We start from the raw sequence: 15,056 nt of genomic DNA, 5'->3' as shown, positions 1-15,056 counted from the left end.
ATGTGGTCTTGGTGTCGGTCTGGACTTCAGCGCTGGTGTTGGTGTGTGCAGCTGTTTGACAGGGAGCTGTGTGTGCGTCAGCTGAGGTACTCGGGGATGATGGAGACCATTCGTATCCGCCGCGCAGGGTATCCCATCCGCTACACCTTCGTGGAGTTCGTGGACCGGTACCGGGTGCTCATGCCTGGAGTCAAACCAGCGTACAAGCAGGTGTGTGTGTGTGTGTCTGAGCTGTTGTTTATCTGTTGTTTAATCATTATTATTATTTTTTAAATCTTCTTTTCTGGGAAGTTGTGTTTCAGAAAACGTTTTGTTCAAACCCTGCTGGTTTCTGTGGGACTCCGGGGTCCTCCCAGAGTTTTCTGATGACTGGAACCAATCAGAAGACACCACATGTGTGACTCTGTGTGTGTTTAACTTGGACTCCTACATGTTGTGGTTCCCTCCCTCCCTGTGTGTGTGTGTGTGTGTGTGTGTGAGAGAGAACATTCTACCTGCTCAGCGTGTTAAAGGATGACCGTGAGGCTCCTCCTCCTGTGGCTCAGGGGGATCAGGGCTGTCACAGTCACTGATGATGTCTCCGTCCCGTCAGGAGGACCTGAGGGGGACCTGTCAGAGGATCTCGGAGGCCGTGCTCGGCAGAGACGATGACTGGCAGATGGGAAAGACCAAGATCTTCCTCAAGGTACTCGTGAATTAAAGGGCAGTTCTGCTCAATAGTGCGGATGTGATGAACGCTGAGGTGAAAGTCTGTGTTTGTTATTTATGCTGTAAAAGATCCCCACTAAAGAGCTTTTATTACATTCTGAGGAGAACAAAGTCCACATCTGAGCTTCAGACTTTAACATTTCAGCCAGTATCACACGGACGACTGAGGCTCATCAGCCCTCACACCAGCAAACTGATCCGGGTGGTCTGGACTGCTGGACGGTCCCAGCAGGTCCTTTGGTTGAACCTCTCATGTCCTCGTCCTGAGTGAGGACGTGAGAGCAGCCTGAACTCTTTGTGTCGTGGACTCAACGCGATGTCGGAAACTTTCCTCAGAGATCTGCTGGGATTGTTTCCACTTCACGTGTCTGCTGCAGGGTGTGTGTGTGTGTGTGTGTGTGTGTGTGTGTGTGCGCCTGTGTGTGTGGGTGTGTGTGTGTGTGTGTGTGTGTGGGTGTGAGCGTGCGTGCGTGTGTGCACGTGATTCAGTGTGTGCTGCAGTTGGTTTCCTGCCCAGTGAGGACAGATGTTATCCAGAGGTCAGAAGTCACTGGTGAGGCACGTCCGTTAGCTGGTTGCCATGGTGACACGGTCACGTCGTTGTCAGCGTGTGACTCCCGTGTGGCGTCCACTGCTTGTGTGAACAGGAGCTCAGCTGACGCCAAACTGCCAAACCCAAACAGATCCTGGTCCTGAGCGGAGACTCGAGTCTACAGGACTGATAAAAATGGTGTGTTTGCACACTCGTCTCTTGGCTCTCCTGGATTTGAGGCTCAGCTCCGTCAGGCCTTACTGCTCGGCTGGACAGGAAGCTGAACAGGAAGTGGGATGTGCAGGGGGGTGAAGGCAGGGCAGCACCCACACTTCCCTGACAGGACGGATGGAGGAGACAGAAGACGTCCAGGCTTTAGCAGAGGGGGAAGCTGTCAGGTTAAGGTTCTGCCTGACTTCAGCGGGTTCACATGCTCGCTGTGTCGGACGCCCGAGTCCACACAGAAACGCGTCCACAGCTGTGTCAGTTTGTGTCTGTGATCCGTCTCTCGTCTCTCCTGCTGCGTAGGATCACCACGACATGCTGCTGGAGATCGAGAGAGACAAGGCCATCACGGACAAGGTCATCCTCATCCAGAAGGTGGTCCGAGGTTTCAAAGACAGGTGGGCCTTCATCGTGTCCGTCTGCACTTCTCTGTCGCGCTGATGAAACGTGCTCACAGACAAAATGGTCGTCTGATTTCTGATCAGATCGAACTTCCTGAGGATGAGGAAGTCGGCCGTGCTGATCCAGAAGACGTGGAGAGGCCATCAGTGCAGGAAGAACTACGGAGCTGTGAGGAGCTTCGCCTTCGCTTCCGCATCACAGCAGAAATGAAATTACAGAAGAGCGTAAGCAAACGTCTCCCCTCACGCCGTGTGCTTTGTGTCCTCTGCGTCCCTTCAGATGCGGGCGGGCTTCTCTCGCCTTCAGGCTCTCGTTCGCTCCAGGAAGCTGTGTGCTTCGTATCACGTGGCCCGTCGGCGAATCACGCGCTTCCAGGGCCGCTGCCGGGGCTTCTTGGTGCGCCGGGCGTTCAGACACCGACTGTGGGCCGTCATCACCATCCAGGCCCACGCCAGAGGGATGATCGCTCGCCGGCTGTACAAGAGGCTGAAGGGGGAGGTAGACACACACAGACGACGCAGCAGATGAACTGAAGGGAATCAAACTTAGCAGAATCTTTTAATGAAGTTAGGAAATTACTCATTGTTTTCTTTTTTAGCTGATTTATGCACTTTTTTTCTTTGAGTTCAGTGATTCTCAACCTCAAATTAGTTCAGTTATTGTTTCTGTTTTTAGCCTTCCGTTAATTGTATTCCCTCAAATTCATGTGGTCGGCGCAGCCTGATTGGTTGTCCTCTCTCCTCTCTGCTCCTTCAGTACCGCCGGCGGCTCGAGGCGGAGAAGATGCGTCTCGCCGAAGAGGCCAAACTGAGGAATCAGATGTCTGCGAAGAGGGCGAAGGCCGAGGCCGAGCGCAAGCACCAGGTGTGACCTCGATCGAAGGCCTTTTCAAAGTGTCCTGTTGTTGTTGTCTGGTTCTCATTCGGTACGTTCACATGCAGATGATTTGTTAAACGTCGGTGGTTTGGCGCCTCTCATCCTCTGCGTTTTTAAAACAGAAACACTTTTCAGGTTTTGTTCACACCTCTTGTCTTTCGCAGTACTTTGTCCTGTCGTATTTATTCTCACGTATCAGAGTACCGATGCAGATTTGTGTGTGCGTGTGCTCGGACGCACGGCGTGTGTGATTGTGATGGTGAGAAACTCCGTGATGTTCTGCTACTCAGGAGCGTCTGGCCCAGCTGGCCAAAGAGGACGCGGAGCGGGAGAAGAAGGAGAAGGAGGAGGCTCGGAGGAAGAAGGAGATGGTGGAGCAGATGGAGAAGGCCCGGACGGAGCCCGTCAACGACTCCGACATGGTGGACAAGATGTTCGGCTTCCTGGGGACGAGCGGCTCCTTCCCGGGCCAGGAGGGACAAGCCCCCGCCGGCTTTGAGGTGAGGTGACAACCGGAGGTGCTTTAAAAATCCACACTTCTCTTCGGTGTTTAAAAGTGTCTGTCCTTTGTCCTCAGATCCACATAGTGTACTGTTGTTGTGATGAAGGTGTGTGAGGAGGAGGAGGAGGTGTCGCTGTCTGCGCTGGGGGCTTGTGTGAGAGGATGGTGTGCAGTTTGAGCGAGTGTGGACTGAATTATTGCTGCCTCCTGTGAAAACATTAAAACAAGGTGTGGAGGTTTTGACCTGACAGCAGCGTCTCCTCTGCAGGACCTGGAGCGGACCCACCAGGAGCTGGAGGAGGAGGATCTGGACGAGGCCCTTCCTCTGCCGGAGGACGACGAAGAGGAGGATCTATCGGAGTACAAGTTCGCCAAGTTTGCCGCCACGTACTTCCAGGGCACCACGACGCACACGTACGTCCGACGGCCTCTCAAACAGCCGCTGCTGTTCCACGACGACGAGGGAGACCAGCTGGTAGGTGGGACCGGTGATGTGTTTACTGCTGGGAGCACAAAGTTTTACAGGGAAAAGTGTGGTCTGGATTGAAACGTTAGCTAACGAAGCCGCTGGAGAGCCACAAGTTGTACAAATCCTCTCAAAGCTAAACCCGCCCGAACGTTGGTTTGTGATTAACCCGACATGTGGTCTGTGTGTCGGCCCAGGCTGCTCTGGCCGTGTGGATCACAGTGCTGAGGTTCATGGGAGATCTGCCGGAGCCCAAGTACCACACGGCCATCAGCGACGGCAGCGAGAAGATCCCCGTCATGACCAAAATCTACGAGACTCTGGGGAAGAAGACCTACAAGAGGGAGGTGCAGGCCCTGCAGGGGGACGGGGAGGTGACGTGGACTCTGATTCCAGTTTTAAACTTAGCTCAGAGTTTCTCCAAAGGATGCAGCTCATGTGGACTGGACTTCTGTCAGGTACCGTACTTCTCTAAGTCTTCTCTGATTGGTCTGTCTGTTCCTGTCCTGCCTCCAGACTCCTCACTCTGACAGCCTCAAGAAGAACAGCGTCCGTCACAAACTGGTGTCCCTCACCCTGAAGAAGAAGTCCAAGATCACCGAGGAGGTGAGAGACGCACAGAGACAAAAGAGGACGATAAAAGCCGACCGCCTTTCTCATACTTTCGTGTTGCAGAAGTAGAAAAGTTACAGCGTGATGCATTTCAGGTCACCAAGCGCCTGAACGATGGTGAGTACAGTCTCCATGGCAACAGCATGCTGGAGGACCGGCCAACATCCAACCTGGAGAAGCTTCACTTCATCATCGGCAACGGGATCCTGAGACCAGCACTGAGGTGAGGAGACAAAAACGACAAAGAATCAAATACTGTGTGAACGTAATGTAAGCAAAGACGTCCACTTTGACAGGAACAGTGACACGGACGAGCCCGGTACATTTCATAATAAAAGCATGTCCTACAGGCGATGATCAGGATCAGTCACACTGGATTGTTGGCCACTGAAGCTGATGTATCAGTCCGGACTGATGAATCCTTACAGCCCTATATTAAAACCTGTGTGTATATGTGTGTGCGTGTGCGTGTGTGTGTGTGTGTGTGTGTGTACAGGGATGAGATCTACTGTCAGATCTGTAAGCAGCTGAGTCAGAACCCGTCTAAGAGCTCTCACGCTCGCGGTTGGATCCTCATCTCTCTGTGTGTCGGCTGCTTCGCCCCGTCAGACAAGTTTGTGAAGGTCAGGACGTCCAGACTCTCTTCAGCTCAAACACACACACAGACAGGAAGTCTGAATTCACATACTCACAGTTTAAAGGGCTCACACACCGACAACTGAGAGTCTAAAACCTTGTTGTCATGGCAACGTGTACTCATGTGTAAAGTGCTCCATCATGGTTAATGATGATGTTATCCTCATACGTTCAAACTTCAGAGTCACGTGTTTAACGACAGGCTGATCCTGCAGTGCGACGCCGTCTTGATGCGTCCTGATTGTGCGGCGTTTTTTGGTGAAGTTTTGAGCCTGTGGAGCCTCAAGACGTTTTGTGTCGTTTACCTTCAGTACCTGAGGAACTTCATCAGCGGTGGGCCGCCGGGTTACGCTCCGTACTGCGAGGAGAGACTGAGACGGACGTTTGTCAACGGGACGAGAACACAACCTCCGTCCTGGCTGGAGCTGCAGGTACACACACACACACACACACACACACACACAGTTTTAACTGATTTGCTTTCCGTGAGGGGCAGTTAATGTGACGGAGAGCAGGAGGCAGAAAGGAGCTTTTAGACAACAGGCTTGTCAGATGGAAACCAGCTCCACCAAACCTCTGAAAACTTTTGTTCAGGCCACCAAGTCGAAGAAGCCCATCATGCTGCCGGTGACGTTCATGGACGGCACGACCAAAACGCTGCTGACGGACTCCGCCACCACAGCCAAGGAGCTCTGCAGCGCCTTGTCCGACAAGATCAACCTGCGGGATCGATTCGGCTTCTCGCTCTACATCGCGCTGTTTGACAAGGTGGGAACACACACACACACACACACACACACACACACACACGTCAGTGTCTGAGCTTCACTGTGCAGAGGCTGAAGTGTCTCGAGCCAAAGTGAAGTATTTTTAAATGAAATCACCAGCAGTCAGACCGAAGAGACACTCGTATGGTAACCAGAAATATGATGAACGTCGGACCTGACAGTCGGTTCATCCTATCAGCTGAGCTGAAACTGGTCCATGACAACAACATCAGTAAACCTGACCCCGAGTTACACGCTGGGACTAAAAATATTTAAAGTATTTAATACATGAGTGAAGGAAACTAAACCAAAGTAACAGCAGTATTTGTAGTAAGGGCCTCCTCCTCCTGCTGCAGGTCTCCTCTTTAGGCAGCGGGAATGACCACGTGATGGACGCCGTGTCGCAGTGCGAGCAGTACGCGAAGGAGCAGGGAGCCCAGGAGAGGAACGCCCCCTGGAGGCTCTTCTTCAGGAAGGAGATCTTCACGCCCTGGCACTGCCCCGCCGACGACCAGGTCGCCACCAGCCTCATCTACCAACAGACCGTTCGCGGCGTGAAGTTCGGGGAGTACCGCTGCGACAGGGTGCGTTTCCTTTGTTTCACTGTTGATTTGGAAAGAATGGTTTGACATTTTGGGAATCTGCCTGTGAGCAGACGAGTCCATTCAGGCTTTTCTGTCTCTCTGTGCTCTCAGGATGACCTGGCTGAACTGGCGTCTCAGCAGTATTACGTCGACTACGGTTCAGAGATCCTCCTGGAGCGCCTGCTGAGCCTCATCCCCTCCTACATCCCCGACAGAGAGATCAGCACGTCCAGGACGGTGGAGAAGTGGGCGCATTTCATCATGGCTGCGCATAAGAAGGTGCTCTTCAACTTCCTCCCAGTTTTCAGACTCGCTGGGATGGCGGGAGGAAGTGGAGACACGTTGAACATCTTTATGTCACGTCAGCCTCCTGCCTCAAGTCAGAGCTGAGGGATTTAGAGAATTTCTGACAGTCACAATATGTGAGACTGCTGGCAGTTAGAACTAAATAAATGCATTAACCTCATCAGTCCTGCCATGATGGTATTTAAAAGAGAGAGAGCAATAATTAAGGAAAAGAAAAGAACTTGCAGATACATTGACTGTCTGAGGCCTTCGAGTGTCCACAGGCAGACATAATGAAACCTCTGCTGGTCTGCAGGGCATCTACACCCAGAAGAGGTTCGACCCTCACAAGGTGAAGGAGGAGGTGGTCGACTTCGCTCGCCACAAGTGGCCTCTGCTCTTCTCTCGGTTCTACGAAGCCTTCAAGTTGTCAGGTGAGCACGTCTGACTTCCCTCACACCTGAGGGCCCACGTTTAGCACCCATGATGGTCATCGTCAGTGCAAGAGAAGGAAAAAATGGACCTGAAAACCCTTAAGGACGCATGTTTCGTTTAAACTTTGGGTCAAACCTTCCCTCTGCTCCTCTCAGGTCCCAGTCTGCCGAAGAACGACCTGATCGTCGCCGTCAACTGGACCGGAGTTTATTTTGTGGACGAGCAGGAGCAGGTCCTCTTGGAGCTGTCCTTCCCAGAAATCACTGCAGTTTCCAGCAGCAGGTGAGGCATGCTGGGAGCTGTAGTCACGTAGCAATTAAAGTACTGAATGCTTCTGTGAGATGTTGTGGAGACCACTGACGACATCCTGGTTGTCCCGTCAGGGGGGGGAAGTTGCAGAATCAGAGTTTCACTTTGGCGACAATCAAAGGAGACGAGTACACCTTCACCTCCAACAACGCCGAGGACATCCGCGACCTGGTGGTCACCTTCCTCGAGGGCCTGAGGAAGAGGTCGAAGTTCGTGGTCGCGCTGCAGGACAACCCCAACCCAAGTCAGTCCTGAACAGCGATGCTTTGATTTAGATTTCATTTTGGTCTCATTGTTTTGAGTTTCCGTTTTTCAGCTTGAGGATGGATTGTTTACATGAACGTAATTCACCTGAAACGTGCAGAACAGAAGACAGAAGTTTAATCGTCTCCTTCTCCTACAGCTGGAGAGGAGTCGACCTTCCTGAGCTTCCTGAAGGGAGACCTGATCCTGTTGGACCAGGACACCGGTGAGCAGGTCCTCAACTCTGGTTGGGCGCATGGCATCAATGAACGAACCAATCAGAGAGGAGATTTCCCCGCTGACTGCGTCTATGTCCTGCCTACCGTGACCCGACCTCAGCAGGACATAGTGGTAGGTGTTAAGGAAGTGAACTTTATTTTGAAATGTGTAATATTACAGCAGAACTCGGGATCAGAAGGGCGGACTGGGACCAGGTTTCACATGTGGTCACATACTGAACTGGTGACTGTGATGTCGGGTGTCCACCCTCAGACTGCTGACTGAACGTGTGTGTGAAGCCTCCACGTTTTACAGTCAGCAGCTTCTCTGCAGCAGCGTCCACGTGTGAAGCTTTGCAGTCCACCACAGGCTCACGGGTTTGGTTGTACTGAGCGTCAGGTGGTTGCTGATGAAGCTCCCCGTCGGTCACCACATGTCTGAACGTTCAGGCAGGTGGTGGGTGTTTTGCTCTCTGAAAACTTCAGCATTTAATCCTGAAAACCTGTCAACAGGTTGTGAACTGCTGAACAAAAGCATGTGTTACATAAATGTAATGTTATCTAACCAATCAGGCGCTGGTAACCATGACGCCGGACCAGCGTCAGGAGTCGGTTCGTGTTTCTCAGGTCGTCCTGCCAGAGAGCGACGGCAGGATGAAACCCTACACACTGGAGGAGTTCTCCTACGACTACTTCAGGTACACGAAATCACGTTGCCTGTTTCCAGCTGCAAACGTCCTTCAGTTAAACTGCAAATTTGTCGTCAGATTTAGACTCAGGAGACTCAAACGCGACACATTATGAACACATACTGAAGGACTTTGCACTCTGACGCCACATCTGGTTTTTACTCTGCGTGTTTTTGCTGGTTAGTCACGTGCCGACTTTGTCTCTTGACCTCATTTGTGACTGCAGTTTAAGCTTTGGTCGACGTGCTGTTGTGTGGTGTGTGTGTGTGTGTGTGTGTGTGTGTGTGTGTGTGTGTGTGTGTGTGTGTGTGTGTGTGTGTGTGTGTGTGTGTGACCTTCCAGGCCTCCTCCCAAACACACCTTGAGCCGGGTGATGGTCACTAAGAATCGTGGGAAGGACAAGATGTGGAGCTGCACCCGAGAGCCGCTCAAGCTGCCGCTGCTGAAGAAGGTGGTCAACCACGAGGAGGTGGCCCAGGACGCCTGCATGTCCTTCATCGATATCCTTCAAACAGCTGCGGGGACATTAAGAGTCGGCCGTGTTGACATGTTCTGCAGTCTCTGTGTGGACTCTGAGTGGATGAAGATGTCCTGGTATTCCTGCTCTTTTGACACGAGTATTCAAGCTAATCAGGTTGTTTTAGTCCTTGACGTTTGTCCCACCTGTTATGAAGTACATGGGCGACTACCCGTCCAAGAGGACGCGCTCGGTCAACGAGTTGACAGACCAGATCTTTGAAGGGGCGCTGAAGGCCGAACCTCTCAAAGACGAGATCTACTGTCAGATCATCAAACAGCTCACCGACAACCACGTCAAGTGAGTGAACGGACGCCGTCGCCGCTGCACTTCAAGACCGACCACAACGTTTGAGCTCAGAGTTAACATTTAGAGTTAAAGCTCTGTTTTCTCACCCAACCTGCAGGGCGGGTCACCGTTTTTCAAAATGTTTCCACAAAATTTGAAACCTTTTCAGGTGAACCTCAGAAAGGAAAACGTTGTGTTTCTGCTGCTGCAGGTACAGTGAGGAGAAGGGCTGGGAGCTGCTCTGGTTGTGTACTGGTCTGTTTCCTCCCAGTAACGTGCTGCTGCCGCACATCCAGCGCTTCCTCCAGTCCAAGAAGCAGCACCCGCTGTCCACAGACTGCATGCAGAGGCTGCACAAAGCCCTCCGGTAAAACCGCACTTTGTTCTGACTGCCCAGCGTTTCTGCCTTCAGGTTAGGTGGCTCCGCCAGCATCTGCCATTCTGGGATAATCAACGTCAGGTGGCGGAAAAAGATTTGAGCTCCATACTGTAACCCTCACGTAACGTTTCCTCAACGTCAAGCAAATCGAATCTAAAACCTTCACTCACCAAAGTCAGTTTTTATTTCCTCGCAGTCGACGCAGGGAGAGTTTTATATCAGTGCCAGCTCTCACCACAGTCTTTGTCTTTGACACACAGAGCAGAGACAGTTACCTGATTGGCTGCTGCTGTGGGCTGAATGAGTGGACAGCCAATCACAAGCGACAGACTTTGTGATGAGAAATGCTGTGAAATAAAAGCAGACTTTGGAAGCTTTGGAAACGAGTGAAACTTGTTGTTTGTCAGTCACTTGTTCCAGCCAAGAAAATAAACTTTAACCTCCTTTAAAACTTCGAACTAAGCTCATGGCTGTTTTTTCTGTTGTCACGGTGACAGTAACGGATCCAGGAAGTATCCCCCTCACTTGGTGGAAGTGGAGGCCATCCAACACAAGACGACCCAGATCTTCCACAAAGTCTACTTCCCTGACGATACGGACGAGGTATGAAGCTCTCACGTCGGCGTGTAGACGTCCAGCGTGTCGTCTGGAGACTGACGTGTCGTGTCTCAATCCTGCAGGCGTTTGAGGTGGAGTCCAGCACCAAAGCCAAGGATTTCTGCCAGAACATCTCAAGCAGACTGCTGCTCAAATCCCCTGAAGGCTTCAGCCTCTTCGTCAAGATCTCAGACAAGGTCAGAGGTCGAGGATCGTCAGAAAACTCTTTGTGCTCCTCAGACCAGCAGCTCCTGTCCCCTCCAGCCTGTACTGTCAGTGAGCCAAAGCACAGAGGTGACACCTGCTGGACAGTGTGGGGTCCTACAGGCACCGAGCTCCAGAAATGGCTCCTACATGGACGCCAGTGCATCAATAATACTTAGTTTAACAGTGTAGTGTTTGTGCTGGCGAGTGAAGCAACGTTTTTTCTGTTTTCTGACTGACTGTGTGTGTGTGTGTGTGTGTGTGTGTGTGTGTGTGCTGTGCAGGTGATCAGTGTGCCAGAGGGAGACTTCTTCTTTGACTTTGTCCGACATCTCACAGACTGGATCAAGAAGTCTCGACCAGCTAAAGACGGTTCGTATCTGCTTCTGCTGAGGTCAGAAGTTTGGACTCTTTATAAGAATCAGTTTGTAGACAGAAGCCACAGTGGAACCAGACAGATGGCCTCAGCAGATGAGCCCTGTTTGACCACTGGTGTTCAGAGCTTGTTTACCTGAGTGTGAAGGTGAACGTTAGAAGGTCCAGTTTGGGTTGAAAACAGTTTGAGACGGAGGCTGAACAATCCTGTGTTTCCCCCTGGTGTTCTGCAGGAATCGTCCCCTCTCTGACCTATCAGGTGTTCTTCATGAAGAAGCTGTGGACCAACACGGTTCCAGGGAAGGACTCCTTCGCCGACTCCATCTTCCACTACTACCAGGTCAGTCTTAGTGGACACGTTACACAGAGAGACGGGACGACACTTCAGTTCGTCTTTGCTTCACCTCATGCAGGCACTCAGCCAAGTTTTTCCAACAGTGCAGAATTTATTTAGATTTATTTACACTAAAACTGGACCTTTTGTCTTCCCCTTCGTTCGCTTCTCTTAATTAGGAAGTGCCTAAATACTTGCGTGGCTACCATAAGTGCTCACGAGAAGAGGTTTTCCAACTCGCAGCGCTCATCTACCGCGTCAAGTATGAGGACGACAAATCCCACTTTCCTACAATTCCCAAGATGCTTCGGGAGCTCGTTCCCCAGGATCTCATTCGTCAGATGTCGCCTGATGACTGGAAAAGGGTGAAACCTTCTGCACTCCAGCCTCTCGTCTTCACCTCACTGTAGTCTGAGTCGGATTCTACGTGTGATCCCGTAGCTTTTATACATTTTATGAATCGTAGCACAGCAAATGTTGTTTCAGTCAGCCATACAAAAATAAAAAGAGTATTTACCATGTGAGTATACTGCAGAGGGATCTGTCAGTGCTTTGATCATAACAGGATTTCTTTGTCCGATTGCAGTCTGTGGTTGCGTACTTCAACAAGCAGGCTGGGAAGTCGAGAGAAGAGGCCAAGCTGATGTTTCTGAAGATCATCTACAAATGGCCGACCTTTGGCTCCGCCTTCTTTGAGGTCAAGGTAAACGCGGCTGAGCCTGTCACTTCCTGTTTGTGGCTCTCACTGGGTGCTTCTAATTTGTCTTAGTTCCCAAACAGAGCAGGTCTGGACTCCACTCCTTAACGTAGTCTTTCATGTAGAAGGTCGACATTCCCCCAAGAAGAAGCTCTTGGTGACAGGAAACGGGAAACCTTTAGCAGGCAGAAATCTCGGCGCAGACCCCGGCTCAGCTGTGGAGGGAGGGAGATCTGGTTTTGGAGATACTGGCTGTAGAGATGTCTGCCTTCTCTTGGATGTAATGGGACTAGATGGCACTTCATAGATTTGAAAAACTCAGCAGCAGCGCGCAGAAGGCTAAAATGAAGCTAGCAGCTCAGGCTGGGCTGACACGAGCAGGAGCCTCTGGATCCGCAGGATCCACTTGTCCTTCTGGAGGATTTCTGGAAAGAGGCTTCGCTGTTGACTTTTTCAAAAGTGTGTTTTGCTTTGAGTCCCACAAGTGAAGTGTGATGTAGTTCCATGATGTTCAGGAGAAGGCAGCTCACGCTAAAACTATCCAGGTGGTAAGAGGAGACGTACATGGTTTTCATTTTGGGGTGAACTGTCCCTTTAACAGAGAACCATCGCTGCTGTACAGGTGAAACAAGACCTGCTAAATGATCAGTGGATGTTCTGCTGCCACCTGACGTTAATCTTTTGTATTTAGCAAACCACAGAGCCCAACTTCCCTGAGATCCTGCTGATCGCCATCAACAAGCACGGAGTCAGTCTGATCGACCCGAAGACGAAGGTTCGTACAGAAACATCTGTTGTTCCCCTCGTCACGCCCGCACGCTTAACATGTTTGCTGCACGTCACATGCATTAACCACCTGAGCAGGTATGAAAGTCTGTCAGTCAGACTTACCCCTCTGTGTGTGTGTGCGCTCTGCCAGGATATCCTGACCACACATCCCTTCACCAAGATCTCCAACTGGAGCAGCGGGAACACCTACTTCCACATCACCATCGGCAACCTGGTCAGAGGGAGCAAACTGCTGTGTGAGACGTCGCTGGTGGGTGGCAGCAACACACACACACACTGCTGTAGATATCAGCTGTTTGCAATGTGTGTGTGTGTGTGTGTGCAGGGCTACAAGATGGACGACCTGCTGACCTCTTACATCAGTCAGATGCTGACCACCATGAACAAGCAGCGCTCTGGGCGGGGCCACAGCAAGTGAACTTCTTACTGGCAGGAGGCCGCTGAGCTCATCCGGCTCTTACGCCCCATTGGTCAGCACTGCAGCTGGGGGCGGACCTTCGCCCACCAGCTGTGGAGGATGAGCCGCAGTCCTTCTGCTAGCTCAGAAGAGTCGAAGCTCACCGGGGAGAGTTCGGCTGCCGGCAGCGACGACCCCGGCGAAGGCCCCAGCAACCATCACCACTACAGCTACAACGTGGACGAGGATGAGCCGTCCAGTGAGGACGACTACCTCTGAAACGCTCCGTCCCACAGGTCGGTTTTCCTCGTCTGGATCCGGATCCAACAGTCAGACCTGCTCGTGTGGAAACCCGGCGTTCAGCCAGTACTGCTGTCATGTTTACCTTCTTCAGCTGATTCATTCGGTGATCCCAAGAGGCCGCAGGTGTTCGCTGCCTTAATGCTTCAGCTTTTTAAGAATTTTGCTCCCAAAAATAGTGAAATGTTCCAATAGATTTTAACAGGAAGTTTTAGTGGGCAGTCATGGGCTGTTACACATCTGTAACTGCTAAGAGGCTCATCACCTCCTCGTGAGCTAACCGGCTAATCCGTCCGTCCGTTTTATGTGACTTCTGTTGGGAAGTGACGGAAATGTCAAGAAGTACGTGGACTTAAATGAATCATTTTAGGCCTTATTGTCCGTCAGCCTTTGACTGTTATGATTGTAGGAAATTAAATTTAATTTAGCGAACACAGAAAATCCAAACGTTTTGTCTTTTGGCGTGTGTTAGAGCATCACAGGAGCTTTAGTGAAGCTGTAAACATGAAGTCTTGTTCCTGTCTTCCCTGCTGCATCTGAATTAGATGTCCTGTGTTTACATTCTTTCTTAGATAAAGTATTGACAGGTCAGTCACCTTTAAGGTTTTGTAGTTTTATGTTTCTTGTTGGCAACGTGCTGCTGTTTTAAGTCAATCCTGTTTTCACTTTGAATGATGTTCAGTGGTTTTAAGAATGAACGTTTATCTGTTTTTCTGGGTCTTGGGACCAAACTGAAGTAGTGTTAAGGAACTGATATAATTTATTTAAAACTCTGTTGTTGTGTCAATGGTGGAAACGTGTTTTGGGTCAGAGCCGACAACACATCTCCACTTCCTCCTACTGGACCAAAGTGAAGCCAAAACATCCTGGGTCTGAGTGCAGCCATCTTGCTCTGGTGACATCATGTGAGGCAGTGAAACCATCTTTGGGAAGAATTTGTTTAATGTGTACTTTGAGTTTTTAGTTTGGCTCATGTCCCATCTGCTAACATGGAGGGGGAGGGGCTTATGAGCTGTACTGCAGCCAGCCACCAGGGGGCGTCCAGATGTTTGGGCTTCACTTTGAGGAGCACACACATCGTCTGTCTTTGTATGCGGTCGGTGGTAAGAATCCGTTAGGTCATGAGCTGTACTGTGTTTCATAATTTAAAATACGCAAGTTTTGTTTTTTAACACTTAATTCAAGTTTAGGCTGTTTAATGTGGTAGATTATTATCAGCTGTTTTGACTTTAGTTTTACATTTCATGCTTTGTTTCTGTATTTGTGTGGAGACTGCATCACTGTGTCGTCTCCAAGAGGAGCCTCCTGATGCATAAAAATGACTCCTGATAAGTTTGAAAGAATAGAAGCAGCAAGTGAGCACATGCGTCCACACCAAAGCTGAGACACAACACAAACGCTGAGACAAAGCACACATGTGGTACACAAAAACATCTGGACCGCTACGTGCTGTATGATCCTAACTTCTTTCGTTTTGGTCACACTTTTGGGTGTTAGTTTCTTTATTCAAGGACTCCAGGTCTTCTGTTTGATGAGGATGTTTTTCCTCAGAAGTCAAAGTTTAGGAACATTTTTAACAACATTTCTGAGACGTCACAGTAACCTTTAGTTAAACATGACAAGTAAGACGCTCACCTGAGCTCCCAGAAGACCCAGAAGACACAGAACACCTGTAGAAACCAGTTCAGCA

The 15,056-nt window shown here is 50.6% G+C and overlaps 1 protein-coding gene across 4 annotated transcripts in view; it reads left to right on the top strand.

Annotated features, from left to right (window-relative positions):
* Positions 1 to 14,153, top strand: part of myo7aa (myosin VIIAa) — a 33,214-nt gene extending 19,061 nt beyond the window's left edge. For 3 of the 4 annotated variants that reach the window (XM_046388120.1, XM_046388117.1, XM_046388118.1), the window contains 33 exons: positions 52 to 210; positions 593 to 685; positions 1,769 to 1,863; positions 1,951 to 2,035; positions 2,147 to 2,365; positions 2,624 to 2,731; positions 3,034 to 3,243; positions 3,514 to 3,720; positions 3,909 to 4,085; positions 4,228 to 4,317; positions 4,419 to 4,546; positions 4,820 to 4,946; positions 5,271 to 5,390; positions 5,554 to 5,727; positions 6,083 to 6,310; positions 6,422 to 6,589; positions 6,912 to 7,029; positions 7,186 to 7,312; positions 7,414 to 7,583; positions 7,743 to 7,933; positions 8,374 to 8,498; positions 8,832 to 8,989; positions 9,153 to 9,306; positions 9,506 to 9,661; positions 10,171 to 10,276; positions 10,354 to 10,467; positions 10,759 to 10,846; positions 11,083 to 11,189; positions 11,363 to 11,548; positions 11,770 to 11,886; positions 12,572 to 12,655; positions 12,800 to 12,919; positions 12,995 to 14,153. In XM_046388120.1, the coding sequence (XP_046244076.1) occupies positions 52 to 210; positions 593 to 685; positions 1,769 to 1,863; positions 1,951 to 2,035; positions 2,147 to 2,365; positions 2,624 to 2,731; positions 3,034 to 3,243; positions 3,514 to 3,720; positions 3,909 to 4,085; positions 4,228 to 4,317; positions 4,419 to 4,546; positions 4,820 to 4,946; positions 5,271 to 5,390; positions 5,554 to 5,727; positions 6,083 to 6,310; positions 6,422 to 6,589; positions 6,912 to 7,029; positions 7,186 to 7,312; positions 7,414 to 7,583; positions 7,743 to 7,933; positions 8,374 to 8,498; positions 8,832 to 8,989; positions 9,153 to 9,306; positions 9,506 to 9,661; positions 10,171 to 10,276; positions 10,354 to 10,467; positions 10,759 to 10,846; positions 11,083 to 11,189; positions 11,363 to 11,548; positions 11,770 to 11,886; positions 12,572 to 12,655; positions 12,800 to 12,919; positions 12,995 to 13,087 (4,602 nt within the window). In that variant the 3' untranslated portion in view covers positions 13,088 to 14,153. The remainder of the gene's footprint in view (positions 1 to 51; positions 211 to 592; positions 686 to 1,768; positions 1,864 to 1,950; positions 2,036 to 2,146; positions 2,366 to 2,623; positions 2,732 to 3,033; positions 3,244 to 3,513; positions 3,721 to 3,908; positions 4,086 to 4,227; positions 4,318 to 4,418; positions 4,547 to 4,819; positions 4,947 to 5,270; positions 5,391 to 5,553; positions 5,728 to 6,082; positions 6,311 to 6,421; positions 6,590 to 6,911; positions 7,030 to 7,185; positions 7,313 to 7,413; positions 7,584 to 7,742; positions 7,934 to 8,373; positions 8,499 to 8,831; positions 8,990 to 9,152; positions 9,307 to 9,505; positions 9,662 to 10,170; positions 10,277 to 10,353; positions 10,468 to 10,758; positions 10,847 to 11,082; positions 11,190 to 11,362; positions 11,549 to 11,769; positions 11,887 to 12,571; positions 12,656 to 12,799; positions 12,920 to 12,994) is intronic. The other variant, XM_046388119.1, reaches the window with a different exon arrangement.
* The last annotated feature ends 903 nt before the right edge of the window (positions 14,154 to 15,056 follow it).

The sequence above is a fragment of the Scatophagus argus genome, chromosome 5 (assembly GCF_020382885.2).
Source record: "Scatophagus argus isolate fScaArg1 chromosome 5, fScaArg1.pri, whole genome shotgun sequence".
NCBI classification, from domain to species: Eukaryota; Metazoa; Chordata; class Actinopteri; family Scatophagidae; genus Scatophagus; species Scatophagus argus.
The sequence above is the reverse complement of the archived record's forward strand: the minus strand, read 5'-3'. Positions and strand labels throughout refer to the sequence as shown.